This window comes from Protopterus annectens, chromosome 11.part0, assembly GCF_019279795.1.
Source record: "Protopterus annectens isolate FY-2018-M chromosome 11.part0, PAN1.0, whole genome shotgun sequence".
In the NCBI taxonomy this organism is placed as follows: domain Eukaryota; kingdom Metazoa; phylum Chordata; order Ceratodontiformes; family Protopteridae; genus Protopterus; species Protopterus annectens.
In genome coordinates this window covers 720,701,497-720,724,438 of record NC_056745.1, presented here as the reverse complement: position 1 = coordinate 720,724,438, position 22,942 = coordinate 720,701,497, and the positions used below count along the sequence as shown (strand labels likewise).

The 22,942-nt window shown below is 40.2% G+C and overlaps 1 protein-coding gene across 5 annotated transcripts in view; it reads left to right on the top strand.

The window, feature by feature from the left end:
* ADA2 (adenosine deaminase 2) overlaps nt 1-22,942 on the top strand; it is an 823,901-nt gene that overhangs the window by 420,987 nt on the left and 379,972 nt on the right. For all 5 annotated transcript variants that reach the window (XM_044088185.1, XM_044088184.1, XM_044088186.1 and 2 more), the window contains one exon: nt 18,132-18,259. In XM_044088185.1, coding sequence (XP_043944120.1) covers nt 18,132-18,259 — 128 coding nt within the window. The remainder of the gene's footprint in view (nt 1-18,131; nt 18,260-22,942) is intronic.

Sequence of the window (22,942 nt, the reverse complement as noted above, 5' to 3'; positions counted from 1 at the left end):
CAATGGCAAACCCCAGGGATCTGTGCTTGGCCCTTCACTGTTTGGACTGTATTTGACAGTTCAGGATAAGATATATGGCCTTTCGCTTACCAAGTTTGCTGATTCTTGCATATTGTGCAATCATTCAGCCCACCAGTGATGATAGCATAGTACAGGAAGAGCTAATAAGAACAACTGAATGGTGACAGTGGCACATGATCTACAAATAAATGCAGAAATGTGTGTTTGTTGTGTTGTCTGTCTGAAAAGTGGAATTCAGTATTAATCACAGCATTGACAACAGTCCTGCAATGTAGAAACCCAATGATGCAAGCACTGGGAGCACATGTAAATAGCAATCTGAAGTTTGACCACCACATGTCCACACTGGTATTGAAGCCTGTGATGTGCACATTATAAGTCATGACATCATATTGAGATCTTAGGATTGTATGACAGTACTGTAGTTAGGCCTCATCAGTACACTAATAGAGTAAAATAATCTCTTTTGCATGTACCTCACCAGACACATGCAGCAGATGAAGAGACCACAGGGCTTTATCAGCAAGATAACACAGGGTCTACAAACCATGCCATGCTGTATGTGGATAGATTAAAATCCATGTCACTGTAATCTTTATTGTATAGGATGAGGTAACTTCTGCCTGGCCTCCAGGTCAGTCTCTGACCCTGACCTGGTGGGAATACTGCATATACAGAAATCTGATATAGCTGATGATATCAGCCATTTTTGCTTTGAAGAATATGGTAATAACAGTGTCCCACGTGGTGGTGTAAAATGCTTTCTGTAATGTTAAGCAACAGCTCACACACACAGCTGACTACAGTGCAAATAGAACCCCTACCTATCTAAGTACACAGAATGCAGAACCCAGTACTTCACGCAAGCACCACAGCTCAAGTCTGACTTGGAATTTCTCAGACATATAGCTGTTGACATCACTAGCGTCTGTTGAGAATATAACAATGTCCCACATGGTGGTGTAAAATGCTCTCTGTAATGTCAATCACCAGCTCACACACACAGTTGACTGTAATGAAAATAGAACCCCTACCTGTCTAACTAAATAAACTACAGAACCCAGTACTTTATCAAGCACCACAGCTCAAGTCTGACTTGGAGTGTCTCAGATTCACTTTAAAGCTCATGACATTAGGAGTGTCTGTTGCGAAGAATATAGCACTGTCCCACATGGTGGTGTAAAATGCTCCCTCTAATGTCAAACAACAGCTCACACACAGACATACACACAGTTGACTGCAGTGAAAATAGAACTGCTAGCTAAGTACACAGACAACAGAGCACAGAACTTTACACACGCACTATGGCACAAGTCTGACTTTTACAAGAGTGTAAGTGAACTTATAGTATATAACTTCAGCAGGCCATGTGGGAGACAATATGTTGGGTGGGCTGCATGAAATGGATGTGTAGGCATTTACAAGTCTCAAAATACTGTCATTCTATGGCATTGAAGCAGTAACTGTAGGATACACATTTCTGCTCTTCTGTCTAGATATATGCACACAAACACACACACACACACACACACACACACACACACACACACACACACACACACACACACACACACACACACACACACAGTTTATTGGACTGGGAACACAACCCCTAAGTACACAGACTACAGAGCATACTACTTTACATAAGTGCTACGGCACAAGTCTGACTTTTACAAGAGTGTAGATGAACTTTTTATAGATGACATCAGCAGGCCATGTGAGAGACAAGATGTTGGGAGGTCTGCTTAGGTTCATAGATTCATAGGTTCATAGGAGGCTACTAGCCTAATGGCCTTAAGGTGTTTAGAAGCTTAGCTTTGTAAATACACAAGTACCTTTATAACTTAGTTAGACGTTAATTGTTAACAGAGCAATTTTGTGAGTAGCACCAACTGGCCCTATCCATGAGGGATATAGGTGCCACCCCAGAGGTGACTTTACAATCACCCATCCAGTAGTCAAGTTTGTGCATTAACAGGGTCATTGAGGGGCACTGCTTCATACTCAGTGGGAGCCCATTATAGAGGAGTGTAAATCACTGTGGGATATATCTGTCTCCCCACCATGTTCTGTTTATGACACAGGCTGGGTTGAGAACCTTAGGACAATTTATTCTCATCCCATTTGGTTTGAAAATGTGCAGCATTTCCAGTAGGGCAGGGTCTGAGACTGCTCTGTAGGCCAGGCATAGGTCACCTCAGTAGCCTGCATGATACTGAGTACAGTGACAGGTCTGTTAGTCTTTCCATGAATGTCATGTTTTGAGGCCACAGATTCTTCCAGGCACAAAACTGTGTCTTCTCCAATTGCTGCAGGTGTCTTGTGAGGTACAGGCAGAAGGGAACATTGTACTCCATTAGTGGTCTGATAAGGTTAGAGTACAGCAGAGGTATGACCATCCTGGTCTTCGATGTGATTTCCATATGTATGATGTGTGGAGCACAGAATGTGTGTCACCACTGTGGACACATAGAGATGAAAGTGTTGTCTTCTATCAACATGTGTTCCCAAGTATCACAACACTGTGTATGAGCTTAGAAGTGTGCTGTGTATATCATAATTAGCAGGGATACTTCACTGGCAATGGGGACAATAAGGCATTGTATGCATTAAGGTTCAGTGCATGCATTTGCCACCAATCATTTGTGTGTCATCCCTTTTTGCAATATGTCACCATCACTGGGGGACTCTATATGAGTGTGTCCAGTTACCACTCATCTGCAATCTTGGAAAACCAGAGGCCGTCTACAGTTACCTGTGGTTCATGGAAATAGTTTGAAAACAGTTGAGTGCCCAGCACAGATCCTTGTGGTATTCTAATGGTAAGTAACTAGTGGTGGAGGTGCAGTCCCCAACTTTGAGAGTATATGTTCTGTCAGTGAGCCATTTGGCTATCCATCTAATTATGGCTTAATTTACACATGGGAGATCTTCACTATGAGACATGAATGGCGGATAATGTCAAAGGCCTTGGATAAGTCAACATAGGAGGTATGTCCTGTTATCCCTCATCCAGGTCTTTAGGGTCAGTATCAAAAAAGTACACAAGGCTCGATAAGCAAGATCTACCCTTGAAAAATACAAAATGGGTCCAGTCTAGTGTGTTGAAGGTCACCTATGTCCCTGTGGATATAGTTCATGCTGATTCTTTCCCTAGCCTTGTAGATATGGGTTTTTAGGCATATGGGTCAATAGTTGTAGTTCTGCATGTTACCAGATTGATGTGCATTGTATATCACACAAAATTTGATATTACATTTTGTAGCGTGGTTTATCTATGTGTGGAAAAAGAAGTGAGACACCAAGGTTACAGTGCTTTGTGGGGTGGCAGCACATGGCTGTATTGTAAATATGTGACATAGTGTGAGATAGGTCCTTCACTTGTATTATTTCCACATGTAATGTCAAAGACAATAAATGGACAATAAATAGCAGTAATACATAATAATATTTAGTTTTGCATACCGTGGCGGACAGCAGGTTTGCGCGACAGTTAGCAAAGTGTATTCACATGCGTGATACACATGCGTACCTAAGCAGTACATAAACGTGAGCTGCATTGCTAAAGTTTGACAGTTAATATTGCGTGTATAAAACACACCTGCTTCTTGAAAGCACTCTGTGGCAGCATATGTTTATGCATTAATACTTCCTTTTTGGTGTTCAGATGGTACTGGGTTCAAATCCAAGTGTATCTAATACTTTGAAATACTTTTAATTATAGAAGCGATATTGCAAAGACATGAATTGTTTATTGTAAATGTGCTGCTATGTGTGGGCATAGGGCAGTGGTGTTAAGTGGCATTGTTCCGGGGGGGGGGGGGGTAACTGTAGCTCTTTGCAGCTCATTACCATTGCTGCACATTAGTGTGCAATGCACACCTTATTGCAAGCATGGAACCCCAAAAAGTGAAGGGATGCATTGCTTTTGCAGCAACTTATTTGTGTTGTGTATGATTCTATTTTTTGACTGGATTAAAGGTGTTAAAAATGGAGTGGATAGGAAAGTGGTGAAATGGAGAGCAAGCAGGGGGTGGAACAAAGGAAAAGTAATATAGGAATGTGCAGGAGGGAGGTAGGAAAAGACCATAGCTGCTCCATTTCTTTAACAGCAGAAACTGAACATATGTACAAAATATTAACCAAATTTGAACTGTCACCTCCAGAGAGAGGGGTGACCACAACACAATCATGTAGTATAGCCAATTGGACCATATCAAGTGTCAAGAAGACACATGTGCAAAATAGAGAGCTATGTATGGAACTTTTTTTTTGTGGAAAAACTTCCCATTATTTTTTTAATTCAGAAAGAGGGTCTGGTAAGTTGGGTAGGTGACGAAGCAATTGCAGACAGACAAGAAAAGGTTGGGGGATACCATGATTGGGTTGAGGGTGAGGACATCCAGAGCCCACGGTCATCAAGCTGGGAGACAGTGATAATTGAGTCTTCACTCAGTGGACTGTCATCACTGTTACCTCACTCCACTGGTGGCTGGAGTGCTTAATGTCTCCTCTTCCTCCTAGTACTAAACAAAGTGAGGGAGAGCAGCCCCTCTAGCCAGTGTAGGTGTATACCAATGGTGCAGCGCATCACCTTATGCACCATCCCTGGCAATTTGGTACTGATGATGAAATCATCACCTCTACCTCTGGTCCCTGAGGGTACCACTGGACCAACCTCCAGAGCCAGACTATCTGAGGGTGAAGATAGTGCAGGGTCAGCAGAGGCAGTACTGCCATATTGGCTCCCAGATGTGCTGGGCATCAGTGCTGGAGCCGGTGGAGCAGGAGTAGGTGGATCCTTTGAGGCTGGTCTACCCCGCTGTGTAGTGGATCATTTAGTGATGTGGAACACATGGATGACATGGACACATTTTGATGACTCATAATAAAAATAAAACAAGAAAATAAAAACTAAAAATAAAGTAAAATAATTTTTTTACAATAGCATAAAATAAAAAATAAAAAAAATCATAAAAAATTTAAATAAAAATTAAACAAAATTATGTTAATAAATAAAAAATAAAAATAAAATAAGAAAGAGATAAGTGTTGGGTTGAGGGAAAAAAAGATAAGATTAGTACCTTTGTATGTGGCATACAATGAATTAATACAATTATTTATACTACAGATTGCAGGAAGTAATCCTTGAAATGTGCATATATTGTGCACATGTGTTCCAGTTGTACAGATTACAGTTTACAGCAGGGCATTCTTGCCACTGGTATAGAGGTTTCAATTTAATGAAAATATTAATCAAGAAATAACAGTATTGCATAGTTATAAAGTTTGAACCCACAACCTCTGACTAAATCTCATATTGGACTCTTACAACTGGTTTGTGCTATAGACTAATGCATGTATACTTGCTTTTGCAGTTGGTATATGCATGCTTAATTTGATACAACTGTGTACAATACCAAAAAGCTATCTTTAACTTTTAATTCTACAACACCTCTACTCCTCTGCTGCATATATACCACATGGTTCCCCCATTTTCACCAATCTAGCCCTGTGGGCTCTAACATTGCACTCCCAATCACTGGCAGCTGTAGAATAAAACAAAAAAGAAAAGAAGACCATTATGAATACCAGTCTTGCCTATATTCAGCTTTCTAAGTCTTACAAGTGCTCTCTGTAGATGACACTTACACAGGTTTGGGATGTCCTCCGTCCCAAATTCCTCAATCCAGCAGTCGAGTGTATCCCTCTTCTTCCTCTGTAGGTCATTATAATGATGCCGGCATTTTTGTTCAATGTGTGAAATACTGCTGGCACTGGATACAGTCTTGGCTAAACTATCCCAAGCCTTAGACTTGTACTGGGAGCCAGAAGAGTCCCCCTGCAGAAGCCTTTGGCTGTGGTTCTTAAGTAGGAGTCAAAAGAACATCTTGGACTCCTGGACACCCCACCTCTGTGCCCAAAACCTGGCAACTTCCCACAAATGCCTGCTATGCCTACCATGGATCTAGAGCAATGGAGACTGATGCTTTCCTGCCAATTCCAGTTATTGCATTTACTGCAGTGCGCACACTTTTTGGCACTGCTGTGCACCACTTACCATCACACAAAAGCATGGCTCGGGAGTGTGCAACCCCAAGCAATGCATTTGCACGACGGTAAGTGGAGAGCAGCAGTGCCAAGCAGTGAGTTAATACATAATTCCAATTATAATTGCAAGGTGATTGGATGTACAGGCTAGTCCAGATAGCGGAACACTTAGTGGAATATAGTACAAAGTATACCCACAATCATACATCTGATAATAAATGTGATAATACATAGATAAATAAATAAATAACTGACAAAATACTAGTGTCTCATCCCTCAAACACATAATTAATATCAGCTCTACTATCTCAAATGCTATAAGTGAGAGTGACTATAATGGAAAGTGGAGCAACAGTAAACGTGTATGGCATATCCTGTTTTCAACCAAGGAACATGTGTATGGCAGTCCTACACTTACACCTGTTGTTACAAGAAGGTTGAAATAACAATACAATGTCAGAACAGTGAAATAAAGGGTTGCACACCCTGTGCTAGAACCCAGGACCATTTGTATTCCAGCCCTATACTTACACCTGCTGCCACAGGACTAGTTACATGATATTTTCTATTTTACTAATCATTCTTAAAGTCTCACTGTTAACCATCATGCAACATTGCATAGCATGTTTGCGCAATGCCCACTAGCATTAAATGAATGTGTCCTGTTTCTATTTTTGGTTGTCTGAGTCCTGTCTGCTTCCTGGGTGGTCCAGCTGTCCAGTTTGCACACTGCTATGCTTTGCACAAACAAGATATGTGCAGCCAAACTTGCCATTGATTTCTTCCAGCCCCTTGACTGTGCTACGAGCCATTTTGTGCAAATACTGCTCCCCCCAAAAATGAGGCAAACAAAGACAGAAAATGAAAAAAAAGAAAAAAAAAGGGGCAAGAATTGAAATGAGGAAAATCAGTGTATGACACACACACAAGAAAATGATGGCTCACATAACATATGTCTACATAGATCTGGATTTGGACTCCCACTCTAATGCCTATTTAGAACAAAGGATGTGTGCCTCATCCCTCTTTGCAACACAAACAGCTTTGCAGCAAAGAACTGAACTAATTCTGCACACAACCAACTGCAACCACATCTACAGTGATATCAAACCATGCAACTATTTGCACATGTATTATTTTTGGATGTAGTGCACTTTCACACAACCTGCTATGATTATTGTTTGTAAATATACAGCTCTGGCTTACCTTTCTGTGTTCGTTGGTCATTCTGAAGTTATCTGACCATTACTCTGAGACATGTAGTGTGTAAGACATTCTATATTATTTACCTTGAAATGTGTGAGGATATTAACTGGAAGTAATATCATATGCAGTTGCCAACAAATGAAGGCCAGGTTGGATGTTAAGGAACACAACCTGTAAATTGTGTGTTGCTTACTTACATTTCCAACCTTACATCTAACACTTTCTATATATAACCTGTCACACCCAGTGGAATTAAGGCAGTTTGCAGTGTTGTTGTGTTTTCCTTCTCCCATCCCAGTAATCATTCACAGTTGCAATCCATTAAACACAAAGACTGGGGGAGTGCCTGCTGTATGTTTACATCTCCTACACTGATCCAAGTATTTGGGATTCAGCAACTCTAATGAGTTCACACCTCATTTGCATCTTCACCATGCTAACAGCCCTGAATCTACACCATATAAAAAGGCAACCATGTAGCTAGGCAAACTGATGGTGAGGAGACTTGTTTATATTGGGAAAACTGCACATATGGTATTTTCCTCAAGATATAACTGTACAAAGGAGTACTGAACTTCAGAAGATATGCTTGAATTTTGTCAGTTACATACTGCATATGATGGAGGGTATTTCATTAATTTGAAGCAAAGGCTTTTACACTTTTATCTGTATGCATTAGTTAGAAGTGTACTGATGGCATAGGCATGTCTGCCAAGCCATTTCAGAGGTATACACGATTGCCAATACATGAAAATGGAATGCTCTGTTATAAATGTGTACAAATGTTTCAGGGACAGTTCCTTTGATAGCATGTTTAGCATTTCAAAAATGGTTTTATTTATTTGATATTTGTTAACCGGGTTAGTCTTTCTGGGCAAATGCCCTTTTTCAGCAGAGACCAAAGGAGAAAATCTCCAAATGGTACATAATCTACAGTTAATTATAAAAATAGTCACAATACAGTAAAGCAGTAATCTCATACAGTTCATAGGTTCATTAGGTCATAGGTAGGTACTAGGCTATCTGCCCAAGGGCATTTATAAGCCTAGCCAGAATGTGTTTGCTTTTACCTCCCTTTTAGATTATTTTCCAGAGCCTTTGACCAGTAGGGCCACTAAAGTGATCACAGGGGTAAATTTACGATTTCCCATCCACTCGTCAAGATTTCTCTTGAAGAGAGTCAGTGAGGGGCTTTACCTAACAGATTGGGATTCTATTCCAGAGCGAGGGAAGTCTCTGGGACAGGAATCTATCCCTCCAGCATGTCCTATTTATTGTTGTGCTGAGGATTAAATCCCTAGAGTGCGTGGCTCTAAGAGATTTGGTTTTCTTGAGGTGGAGCATGTCCATTAATTCCGGGTTAGACATGGCCTTGTACATCAGGCAGAGATCACCTCTGAGTAGGTGGTAAGCAACCGAGTCGAGCTACAGTTTCTTTAGTCGAGCTGCATAGGACATCTGTTTGAGGCCCACGATCCTCTTGGTGAGGTACTTCTGTGGTCTTTCCAGCTGTTGCAGGTGTCGTGTAAGGTACATCCCAAATGGGGCATTGTACTCTATTATGGGCCTGATGAGTGATGAGTAGAGGGGCATAATAACCTCTCTTGATCTAGATGTGAAACCTTTTGTGATTAGGTGGGCTACATAGAAGGATTTTCTAACCACTTTGGCAATGTGATTATCAAAGAAGAGATTACTATCTACTTGGGTCCCCAGATCCCTAATTACATCTTCTGTACTTAGTGGATTACCACCTATGTGGTAGTTCATGGGCACTTTGTTTTTCCCAAAGGGGATGATTATGCACTTTTTGGCATTTAGCTTGAGGCCATGATTCTGACACCAGTTATTCGTCTCCGTGAGACCCTTCTGGAGGATGTCTGTGTCAGCCAGAGAGTCGATTATGGCCCCCAGTTTGCAATCATCTGCGAACTTGGTCAGCCATAGTCCTCCTGTGCTTGCCTGTACCTCAGAGAAGTATATACTGAACAGGAGGGGTCCCAGGACTGAGCCCTGTGGGATGCCACTTGTAACCAGTTTAGAGTCGGACATAGCACCCGCAACTCTGACCATGTGAGTTCTATCCATGAGCCAGTTGGCAACCCATCTCATGACATAGGGGTTAATGTTCAAGCTGGTAAGCTTATCTATAATGCCAGAGTGGGGAATGGTGCTGAAGGCCTTTGCGAGGTCCAGGTAGGCTGTGTGGACTACCTTTCCCTCATCTATGGCCTTGGTAACTGTTTCAAAGAAGTCAACTAGGTTTAGCAGGCAAGATCTGCCTTTAACAAAGCCGAATTGGGTAGGGTCCACTGTCTGGAGGTTCCCAATGTCTCTGTTAATGAGTTTCTTGATGATGCGTTCCATAGCTTTGCAGACCAAGCTAGTCAGGCTTATAGGGCGATAGTTCCCAGGATCTACTGTGGCACCACCTTTGTGGAGTGGGATAACTGTTGCTGTATGCCATTCTTTGGGTACATAGCCTGTGGTAAGGCTGAGTTTGAACAGTGAATTTAGGTGAGGGGTTAATTCATTTTGGAGCTCGTGTAAGACGCAGCCTGGGATACTGTCCAGTTCCATTGATGCTGTGTTTTTGGCTTTGGAAAGGACTGTTTTCACCTGTGTGTCTGTGATATCTGGGGCTCTACATTCTTCTGGGATGGACACGGGCCCTTTTGGGGGTGGGGGGGGGTAAAGTTTGCACTGAACCTGTCAGCCAGGATGTTGGCAATGTCAGCTGGTTCAGTGTATTTTTTGCCATTTTGCGCTAGCTCAGAGCAGATCTGAGAGCTGCCACCTAGATTCTTGACGTAGCTAAAGAAGGCTTTGTGATTATCTTTAGAGTCTTTGGCAATTTTTCTTTCGATTATGAGGGATCGTAGTTTCTTGCTGATACTGATCAGGGATGCCTTCCCTTTTTGGGATTTTGCTCTAGCATGTATTAGTTTCCTCCTTCTGTTGTATAGCTTATTTATGGCCGGGGTCCACCAGACTAGTTTCCTCTTTTTGGAGGAGTGAGTCTTGGTTTTAGTTGGGATGGCTCGAGCCATGCATTCCTGTAGGTGCTCATAGAGTGCATTTGTAAAGGATTCTGTGGTTTGGGCAGCATTATCCTTTAGCAAGGGGGCTTTGAAACTTTCCACCTTGGTCTTGAGAAGTGTGAAGTTTGCTTTTGAAAAGTTTTTCACAGTGGTTTCCTTGACTGGGGGTGGGGTCGGGATGTGGATGTCCAGTGTGATTAGTTTATGGTCTGATCTTACCAGCAACAGGTTTATCTCTGGTGTGGAACATTGGTCCCCCGTGTTGGCGATGATCAGGTCCAATATGTTCGTCACCTCTTGTGGGAGTGGTGACCAGTTGTTCCAGGGCATTTGAGTTTATAAACTCTGGAAAGCATTGGGCAAAGGAGTTAGTACTTGAGTAGTTTTCCCAGTCAGTGTTTGGGTAGTTGAAATCACCCAATATCATGGTGTTAGGTAGGACCTTCATATTTTCCAGTGTTCTCAGGAATGCTGAGTGGGGGTCCTGAGACAAGGTGGGTGATCTGTTGCAAGCTACAATCTGAAAAGCAGCTTTGCCCACTGTTAGTTGCACATGGATGGTCTCTGAGGCCTCGTGCTGTGCCACTAACCTGGAGGTGTGGGTATCCTTGATGAAAATGGATACACCACCGCCTTTTGTATTTCGGTCCGGGTTCTGGGGCTGAAAGGTATGGTATGAGTTATAGCCTGGTAGTGCTGGGGTGCTCTCTGGAGCCTTGAACCAGGTTTCTGTTACTGCACAGATATCGATTCTCTCCATACTGAGGAGTGCCTCGAGTGCATGCATTTTGAGGTTTAGACTTTTGGCACTGAGTAGCATTACCCTCAGTTTTTGGTTTCTTGTGTTGTTTACGGAGGTGGGTTTATCTTTTGAGCCTTACCTAAAAAAGGCAGTATGGGGGCAGCAAGAGCCTTGGCCAGTATTCAAAAGCCTAAGGGCAACAGGTGCAAGCTGTCTCTGGCAAAGTGACATGGCTTGTCAAGCATGTCATCCCAGGCTGACAGACACTGGATCCCCTACAATCCATACATAGTCAAAGAAATAAATAATACCAAACTGTAAACAGTAAGCAAAAGTAGTAGTATCCCATGCATAGTTAAAGTGTAATTTTTACATAGTGCAGTCACAGTGATATGATACAGTATAAGTAGTTGGCAGATGACGTTTCATCCTGTATATAGCCACTAGTGGCAGTTTCCTGCAGATGGTTCAGGAATAATTTGTAACACACATCAGAAGTGAAAATATTATTGCATAGGTTATCCTGTAGAATAAAAACAGGATAAGAAAAGTTGGGTCGGTAGAGAGGTGAGAGGAGAGATTGAAATGTGGGGAAGATAAATAGAAGAGGGAGAGATAGAGGTTGATTAAGTTGGATCACTGCAAAAGCAAGTCCAAGAGTTAAGCAGATTGTCTTATAGTGTTTTTTGAAACAGTTTGTACAGAAATTGATCGTATGCATTGGGGCCGTTTATTCCAAGCATTTGCGACTGAATGGTTATACAGAAGTTTGACAATGGTTTTATTGGACTTATAGATCTGAAGGAGGTGTTTGCCTGAGCTGTGAAGTGTATGGTTGGGTATATAGGGAGTGATGAGGGTAGAGAGAGCAGGACAGGAGTGGGGTTGGAGTGGGTTTGGGTTTGTTAGCAAAATGTGTCATTTCCCTGTTCTTTTTTTTGGGGGGGAGCAAAGGTGAGTTACTGTTTTGGCACAAACAAGGATAGACTGTTCTTTTGGGGAGGAGAAAAGGTGAGTTAGTGTTATGGCACAAAAAAGGATCTGTTACTCTTGTTAATCTCCTTGTTTTGCATCCTGTCTGTTGTTCATATGTCACATCTGTAGACAATTGCATGTGTCTCCAGGGGGTAATACTGAGAAGCTACCTTTTCTGTTTTATTTGGAAATAATTATTTTGTAGTTATGTGATACTTATGTGTATTATCTATCTGTTGTCTTTTATGACACCTAGGAGTATGCCATCCAGGCATGTCAGTACTTGGAGACCCCCCCCTTCATCAATGCTGAGAACCAGGTGATAGTGGATGCCTTTGGGCAACGTGTGCTTTTCTGCTGGAAAGAAGACAGGGAGATATGGCACATAGGATGCAAATTTGGCACCAGATAGATGATGATTTGAATGCCATCGGTGATCATGGTAGGACATACGGGCAGGTGTGCCACAGGGCCACTGACATGATCACATTTGCGTGGAGGAGAGCAGCTGCAGAGGGCTGTGACCAGATTATCAGAGGTGGGCCTGCTATGGAACTACCACTAACACCCAATGAAGTGTTACTAGCCAATGTCAGAGATCCTGACAGCTCCCAGGAGAGTGCAGTACAGCATGTCCTGAATGTTGTATCAACAGTTTCAGAGACAGCAAGCACGTCACAGGAGGAGCTTCCCAGTAGGCTTTGGTATCTCAACAGTTGAATATTATTGTATAGTAAAACAAATGAACTCAGTAATTTACTTCTGTGTCACATGTATTTGTTTTTTTGGGGGGTTAAGATTGCTACAATGATTAGCTTAGGTTGGCGTTAACAGGCACATCCTTGTTGAAAGTGCAGTTAATGGACATATAAAGGGGTAAAAATTATTACCCTTGTGTCACTGTTAATTGTGATGATATTGCCCATACCTCTTGCTTAACTTCTAATAGGACCATCTGGATTGCAGAGGAGTATCTCATCTGCACATGGTAAGGCAAACTTTTTTATGTCAGTACTGCTGAACAATGTAAAGAAATATTTTAGCGTGTGCTGTTGATGTCAAGCCTGTTGTGTGTATTTCTGTACTGTCTGTAATAGTGGCAGCACTGTTACTTTGTTAGCATGTATTGGACTATAGTAGTGTAGGTATTAATTTTTTCCCGTGCCTGTTGCTTTTTATCACAGGCGATCATGACAGTGGGAGCATGGGCCCTCTGCCACCTGATGTCAGTGTATCAGCAGACTCTGATGATGATGATGGCCAAACTGAGGCAAAGTCAGGGGGTGCAAAAGTTGAATCTGACACTGAGTTGACATGCAGCCATCCCCTGCAATTCCATTGGACACAGCAAGTAGGCCTATGCCTACCCATTCCAGTGAGCCCTCACATATTGAACAGATGGAGGGTGAGGCCATTGATCAGGGAAGTGTGGCTACTGTGGCTTCAGTGCCTATTGACTCTGGCTGTAGTGTGGGTGAAGTGCCATGCAGGAGGGTTGATAAGGGTGCTCAGAGGGGACCTGCTGTCCCTCCTCCATCTGATGCAGGAATCTCTTTCCATGCCACTCAATGTATGTTTAGGGCCATCCTGGAGGCACAGGCATATTCCTATAGGTCCTCCAGATAAATGCTAAGGGCTGTAGATGTGCACAGGCTGACATGCATGTCTGCCTGGGATGGGTTCCCCTCAGTTGACTCTGACTCTGAGATGAGGATGGCAGAGGTCGCAGAGTTCCTGTAGTGTGTCCTTGTCCACCCTGTAGCGCTCTACAATTTCCACATCATGTAGATTGCGAAAAGTTAATCTGGGCCTGAAAACTCTTCTTCTCAGCCTAGGACTATTAGCAGCAGAAGCAGCATTGGCTTCAGCCTGTAGCACATACAAATGAATTAAATCAGCAGCAGACCCTAACATTCTATTCATGCAGACTCCTTTCTATGGCTGTAGTCCAAAAGTTTTGGAATTCCCTGGAAAAACAATCACTGAGACTACATGGATGCTTTATAGCTTGTTGAATAGCTTCACTCTGTTGGACTGGTTGATTGGCATGTAATTCAGCTGCTTATGTTGTAATTAACATGCCACAGTGTTTACCTTGTTTGTACAGGAGTGAGCACCTCTACACAGTGCTTACTGAATCTGAATTTCATTACTACCATGTCACATGGTAGAAAATGACTGTGTAGGGTTTTTTGAATCCCCTTGACAGCTTTTTTCTTATAATGGTAGCAATATATTTCAAGATTTGTGACTAACTATATGATAGTTTGCAATACTATTATAATGTTATGAATGCTTTTTCCTCAAATTTTATTTTTCATGGGTTTTGGTAATAAAAGTTGTTTCAAAAATATCTTGGAAACTGTACAACCTAGACATATATTATTAGCACACTTTTGTTAACCAGACATAAACTTTCCCATGGCAGGAAGAAATTCCTGTCTGAGTGCATGATTATTGGGATATTTACAGAAATATGAAAACATTTGCCTAACCAAATAATTTTCAATATAAATAACATGGAATATCTCTCAAGGTGTACAGCTTTCATTGTAGATGTCAAAGATAATTTTCTTAGGCAATGTCTGAGGTTTCGCTTGATGTCATGCAATAGTTTGTAAGTCACTTGTTTTTTGAAGCATTAAGCACATATGGAAATTGTGGTGATGTCAGGTAGTGCCAGCACTATGCTAGAGAGAGAAAGGCAGTACATGTGTAACATATGCCAGTATAACTAACTTGAGTTTTGTAAAGAATTTTATGTCATTTCAATATTAAACTGATCTGTACAGATGCTTGTGTTAAAAATGTATCTGTAAAGTTGTTTGCGTTAAAAATGTATGAACAGTGAGTCCTGCTGGATAGAAAAGAAATATACATGTATGTCAGATGATATTGTAACTGATGAAATGTACATATGGTAACAAAAGATGCTGGAAGGGAAGAGGTTAAGCTTAGCCCAGCTAACCGTAAGAAAAAAATAATCTGAAATTAAATGACTTGGTTTAGGCCATAAAGATTTTATCTCACAGGCCTGAATGTAGCCAGTGATGCAATGTCTGGGCTGGGATCCTGCTCTTATTGTCCTTAGTTGTGAACTAATTGCTACCTGGGGTGCCAGAGAATGGCTGGTTAGTCTCTGCAGGAAGGATGAAAGGGTTGGAACTGTTTTACAGTCTTCAGATGCTGTAATAAGCCTTAGCAAAGTTCTATGTGTGTATTGTGGCACATCTGTGCTAGATCCTGGCTCAGCTTCTTGTCAGGGGGTTAGTGTGGGAACCACAGAATGTCATTCTGTAGCCAGTACTGAAATTGTATTTAGATACTAGTGAGAAATGTGACAGATGACACCCAGCATTCTGTTCTGGAACTGACAGGACCACTCATCCACTTCATCTTACCTTGCTTTAGTAAGTAACTTAACTAGGGAACAGTAATTCTTCAGTGAGTTAGGAAAATGTAGTGAGATTAGCTAAAAGTATTGTTTTTCTATATATGCATGAGTCTTTCCATCTATGTTATTTTTTTAATATTTCCTGTGAATTGAAGCTATAAATAGATATTCAGTGTTTTATGTTTTCTATTTTGTTATTTATAATTAAATATATCTATACCTTTCATTGTGGCTGGGTTTTTTTTACAAAATATTTTAACCCTTGAGAGTAATTGTATTTGTTTGGTGGCACTGTAGCTTCATGCTCCCGAAAGTCTTGGCATTTGGTCAAACATTACCATTTGTATAAGTATTAATTTTACTAAGAGTAATTGGGTACCCTGGTAAGAGCCTTAAAGTAGCTGGCTCATGGCAGTGAATCTACCTTATAGCCTTGGTGGAGGTGGCATAGTAGGTAAGTCTGTCCCAGCCTTTTCCAGGTGTGTGTGTGTGTGTGTGTGTGTGTGTGTGTGTGTGTGTGTGTGTGTGTGTGTGTGTGTGTGTGTGTATGTGTGTTTGTGGTGTGTGTGAAAATCAAATCTTAAAGAGTGTGTATGTCACCTACTTAGAACAGAAACACAGAGGACTGATTTCTGCAGAGAGAAAGGTGGAGTCTTATTTGGGGCCTGGAGAGGAAGTCCAGCCTCAAGACTGGAGTGTGCTCCCTGTGTGCTCTTAAGGGAAATTGTACTTGGTGCAAAGATCTGCATCTGAAAATACTGTGTGTATTTATTTTAGTGCTAAGTGAATGTCCCCGCCGGTGTCAGTGGTGAGGATTGAGGCTCCTTGATTACTGGCCCAGAGCAGGAACATTACAGAAATATTGCTTATTTTCACAATTGCTAACAACTAGAAATATCTCCAGTATAATGATATCTGAACAGACTTTGACAGTAAAGGTTCCAGTCTCCCACCATAGCATTTCATGCCATACACCTCAAAAATATGTAAGACTCTCAGTTGTGAAAATATGAATATAAAAATAAAAATGTGAATAATAAGTGGAAAACTGTAATACATTTCTCTACTGTAGAACATCCTAGAATAACAATCTAAGTGTCATTGTGTTATTACCCCTTGCCATTTCTAATACTAAGTCACTGAGTTAAAGAAGATGGACCCAAAAGGTCTGGATGTCACAAGGAGCAATGTACATTAACTGAAAGTATCCAAAAAGGTGCTATAGGCTTGAATGAGGTATACATACTCTTCATATAAGGTCTAAAACATGCAATTATTGTATAAATGATTTCTAAGTTACAGCATTAAGAGAGATCAAATTTCATAGCTTTGGCCCACTGCTAGAGGTTTCAGTTGTGCATATCCTGCCAGTGACCCAGGTTTGATTAACAGACATTGAGTTGACAAATCAGTTTGGTGGGGTCTAAAAACCAGGTCCCCTTTCTTGGCTGTCCTGAAACAGACAAAGAGATTCATGTTAGGGTCTGGTAATAGTGGCAGGTATCTGATGGACTGTCATATATGTAGTGGAACATGTGCACATATGTCGGGCATCTATGTCCCAATCACAGGTGTAGGAAATAATAATTTCCTAATAGCTACAGAAGCAATGGTTAGATGACTGCCTCCCTGTCCTGTAACCAGGCTTCTTCTTTTTAAAGGAGTAACTAAACTTACTGGAATGTTTGTGGACAAAATGAATGAAAAATAAAATTGGGATTAGTTGGGCTTAAGTAATCAGGTTATGAGGTCAGCAGTTATCATTATAACAAAAAAGGCAAGCATTCTGAAATTAGTTTATTAGTACTTTCCCAAAACGAATATTAACAGCACAACAGTATGCACTCTAATACAGGTAGTATTTTTTCAGAGTAGTTAAGAGTGGAAATCACAATATGCACTATAAAATACTAGCAACATTTCAATCACATTATTCTGTTTTATGTACAAAAGAAGAAATGCCATTTGAATACAAATTAGTATATTTAGTTGTAGCCATATGCGATAAGCATATCAAAAGTTCATGAGGTTTGGGGTCATCTGTATAGGTTCATATGTCATTACCAGGCATGCAGTCCTGGATACCATTGAGGATAATTTCCCTACTGCCAAAGAGCACTGTTTGGTTAAGTGACTTGCTCAGAATCACCCAGTTAGCAAATGGGGACTGGGAAAATTAAACCCTGGACTACAAGAAGCACCTGTTAACAACTCTTAGCCTTAAATGTCTGTGTTTAATGACACATACCACTGGTATTGAATTCATACTATTTGTTCCTGCTATTCACTCTCACTGCCTGATATGGACTCAGTAAAGACTTGCACACTGAACGTGCAAAGCTACAGTATGAGCCTGTTTACCTTCAGAGACGTCAATTTCTGATGAATGTTGTTCACAAACTTTCAGTACTATTGTATAGTAAGTGGTTGCTGCTGGTGGTATCTGAATGGCTGAGAACCAAATGTTTTTTTAAGTATATCAGAATATCTTAGTCTATCAGTGAGAATGATATTGCCACAAGGTAATAAAAATAGAGGACGACCTCTGCAAAACTCAATGTATGAGATTTAATAGAAAGACAGTGTGGACACAATAGAATTTCTTTGCATATGTATTTAGGATTTGATCAAGTTCATATAATAAGGCATAACTATTTTCTGTATTAGTAGTTTATTGCTTTCTTTTTTAATTTAACAGGTTTATGAGTTAGATGGCACCACACATCATGAAGAATGGTTAATGGCTGTATACCAAGATGTCTTGCAGCAGTTTGTTGCAGGCCATCCAGGTTTCCTCGGAGGAAAAATTATTTTTACTGGCCACAGGTAGGAAAATAAATAATATTTGCTTCCTTTACATTAAGCAAAATAATACATGCCACATTTCAACTTTAGGGCAGAAGCAAGTTTTCCTGCAAAAAAAAAAATCCTTAATTTAGAAATTTATAATGAAACTCACAGTAAGGCTTGCATCTTGCATTTGGTTAAGGTAGTCATAAATCAAGACACTTCTTGAAGATCATAATACTTGATAATACTTGAATTAATGCCACACAGGTAAGCTACTGGATAGGAACACCTGGGAGGTCTACCTACATGGATTCTTTAGGATCAAAGAAGCCATAAAATGAGGAGATGAGAAAATCTTGCACTGGACCTTCACATACTGCATATGAATTAAAATGCTCTTTTCTCCATGCCAAGAGTTAATTAAATATACAAAATTTAGATCAGGTGATTGTGGCATACATAAGGAAAAAAATTGTGTGAATATTTTAGGTTCCGATAAAGTCTTTAACAGTTGTTTAAAGAAGATAAATACACTTAAACAGAAAATAGTAAACATTTTTGGAAGTTAATACATCCCTCACAGAGTAACGTAATAGGTTTAGTTACATATCCCACATAATCAATCAAAACCGTATTCACGTTCTCGCCTTACTGTTTGGACTACACAACATTTTGTATCTGGTAAAGGTAATAAACTGCTCAAACCCAAAGAAGCTGGTCGTCACAAAGAATATATATGGAGAACAACAAACACGTCCAGCTCCACCACAAATGTAAAGAATGTAGACAAAGCAAAGTTCTTCACTGGAAAAGCTTTTATTTCACAGACAAAAATAGGATAAGCGCTCTTGCGTATAAAAATATACGCTTCTTCAGATCTTAACATACAGTGGAGTTTAGCAAGTTTATATATTCAAGCAGAAACCCTCAATTATTTTCAACAGACAATCAAACCATCCCTAATTAAATCATTTTTCAATTAAACTAACAAACCTCCCTTCCAGATTGCTCAGCTTACAATCAGTATGTAGGACCTTAGTTCAATAAATGCAACTTTAAATAGTCATAAAAAACGTAACATTTAAAACCAACATAAAAATTAAAAAATAAATAAAAAATAATAAATAAAAAATAAAAAATAGAAATAAAACATATAGAGACATAACCAAATATAAAATTCATGACTATTCCTTATGAAATGTCCCTAATATAAATATATATTTCATAAAATACAAAAATGTTAACCTACACAATAGTGAATGCTAAGTGGAAATGTGAGTAGTCAAAAAAGTATACTTGGAGGTCTTAGAAAATTTAAGAGCATGTTTTCCAATCAAATACATAAATCCATGGTAAAACATCGATCAAACAACATTATATGCTGATAGATGCAACAGATTTTATGTTAAAGACATACAAAAAATAAGACACATACATATATATATATATATATATATATATATATATATGGATCTATCTTACAACGTCGACAAGTCAAAACGCCGAAAACGAAATCACCGACACCACATAACCGACATTTCACAAACACGAAACCTCACATGCCCGACACACCATAATCCCGACAAGCAACAAACAAAACAAATCCCCGGTCCAAAAGCACACACACAACACAAGCACACCAAAATCCTTACAAACCAACACTAAACCTCACATACACAACTACCTACAACCTTAACCCAAACCCTAACCCTAAGGTCCGCCACTATCGCACACTCACCTAACCCGCGCTCTAACCCTAACTCACTTAACCCGCCCCTAACCCACAAACTATCACAGTCGCACACTTACCTAGCCCCTAACCCTAACTCACTTAACCGCCGTAACCCACAAACTATCACAGTCGCACACTTACCTAGCCCGCGCCCTAACCCTAACTCACTTAACCCGCCCCCAACCCACAAACTATCACAGTCGCACACTTACCTTACTCGCACCCTACCGTCCGTCACTACCGCATACATCCACAGCCTTTTCCCATGTCGATGTTCTCAGCGTCGGGGTTTTGATCCGTCGGTCTTCTCCGTTTTCGATCTTCTGGCGTCGGTGTTCTCGCTGTCGGCGTTCTGACTTGTCGACGTAGTCAGATAGAACCATATATATATATATATATATATATATATATATATGCAAAACTCTTAAGACACCTACATTTATATATAAATAAAACATCACTAAACCAAAAGAGCCTGTTGTTATTCATCCCTACTATCTACGAGAATTGAGGGTAGATCTAAGGGAAACATATGCATTCAATCCTGGTGGATAATATGCCCTTAACCTAAGGATCCATTCAAGCTCCCTTTGCTCAAGGTAATTCATATAGTCTCCCTCTCTTGAACTAGACCCCACTATCTGTAGAACCCTAAACACAAAAGCATGGCCATTATTTATAGATATATGCTTCGCCAATGCATTTTGTTCATTCCCACATCTTATATCATAGATATGATTGTAAATTTGCTGTTTAAGCTTCCTTTTAGTTAGCCCTATGTAAAAGGTGGGGCATAGCTGACAAGTAGCTAGGTAAATCAAGCCCGAAGTTTCACAACAAGCATGAAACCTTGGGCTGAAAGAGTAATTCAAGATAGGATGTACAAACTTTTGTTGGTCAGAAATATAACTGCAATAATTGCATTTATTACAGGGAAATGTGCCTAACTTCTCAAAAGTTCTAACCCTCAGTACATTATCAGTTCTTGGGTTAGTGCACAATAACCTTTTAAGGCTCTTGTTGTTCCTAAAGGTAAAACTCGGAACCCGACCAACTAACTTAGCTGTCCTATCATCAATTATTAATGCGCCCCAATTCTTACTAATAATTTTCTTAAACGTGCTATCATTGGTAAATGTCGTAACAACACGTAAATATTCAAGAGGACCCTTTTTGCACCTATAACTATTAATATGTCTCATACTATGGCTAACCATATCTAAAGTCTGGACATCCCCCAAAACCTGAGCTCTAATTGATCTTACCATACCAATATCATAGCCCCTGTCAGCAAAAATCTTTTCCATCTTATTGGCTTCTATTAGTAGGTCAGAGCTATCCCTACAAAGCTTCACTAGTCTAATAAACTGACTCGTTACTATCCCTCGGAAGGTATGCCATGGATGCATGCTGTCAAAAGACATAATAGCATTTTTCCAACAGGTCTTCCTCTACAGGGTTGATATTAACTTACCTCTTTTAATGCATAGACTTACATCAAGAAAATTTATTGTTTCAAAAGATGTCTCCATAGTAAATTTTAGGAAACTAGTGGTTGATTCCAAATATCTCATTAGGGAACTAAATTCATCCAATGTCCCATCCCAAATGACAAGGACATCGTCCACAAATCTCCTATATACCAAGATCTTATTAAACCACTCATGTGTGAAAAGAAACTCCCTCTCCCACTGATAGACCACTAAATTCGCATATGTGTTAGCACAGGGTGTGCCCATAGCTATGCCCCTATTTTGTAGAAATAGGCACTTCCTGAAGCTAAACACATTATGCGATAACACCATGTCTAACAATTGACAAATCAATATTTCCTTATTACGGTCTATAGCTGGAAAAGTCTGGAGCAGTTGTCTAATGGCTTCAATGCCCTTGTCGTTTGGGATGGACGTAGACAAATTCTGAACATCCAATGTGATTAAAAGATGTTCCCCTTTATGCAATTCTAAATCTAAAGAATCAAGAAATTCCAGGAGCTGATATGTATCTTTCAAAATCATGGGTATTTCATTTACTAGCGGTCTTAATAACTTTTCCAAATAAATGGAAATCTTTTCTGTTGCCCATTTCTCCCCTGAAACTATGGGTCATAATGGAGGGGGATGAATACCCTTATGCATCTTTGGCAGACCTTTTATTATTGGGATCTGAGGGTGCTCATTCAAAAAATACTCATACAGCTCCTTGGTAATTTGACGACACATCAATAGGTCATATAACAATTCATTGATATCTTTAAGCATCTGGCAAAATGTAGCTTTGTTAATATTCAAATATGTGTCCCCATCACTAAGCATATTATTCATAAGTGCTATATAATCCTCTGTGTCTAACAATACCACACCTCCTCCCTTATCTGCAGGTCTTATAGTGAGGGAGGGTTCATTAATATGTATGTCAAGTGAGCATCTTTCTTCCTTGCTCATATTAAAAAACAAACATTCCCTATTTCCATCTAGAAAATACTGATAAACATCACGCTCACATAATTTAACAAAGCAATCAACATTTCCAGGCAAAGATGGTGAAAAGGCACTTTTACGCTTAAATAAAGTTATTTCTTCCAAATTAACATTTGTAGGCACCTTATCAGAAAAATGTAGCTTAAGAGCTACAGTTCGTCCAAATAGGCGTATATCTAAAAGCCACTTATGTAATACACTGCCCCGTGACAGGATAAAGGTAAGCCCTTTATCCAGAATGTTAATATCAGAAGAAGATAACACAAACCTTGATAAATTAAAAAATAAATGTGTCACTGTCTCTGTTTCCTTCTCTGTTGTACCTGATTCTCCCCTGAATACTTGCGCTTCCTCCTGTCCCAACTTTTTGATCGATCCCGCTGGAATGTTGTTTTCTTTATGGGAAAGGGTAAAAAACTCTCTACATCCGGCACACCATGCTTCCGAATAGCTCCCAAGTCTCTATGTGTTCTTTTATTGTGATTAGCTTCCTGGTTCGGTAAAGGA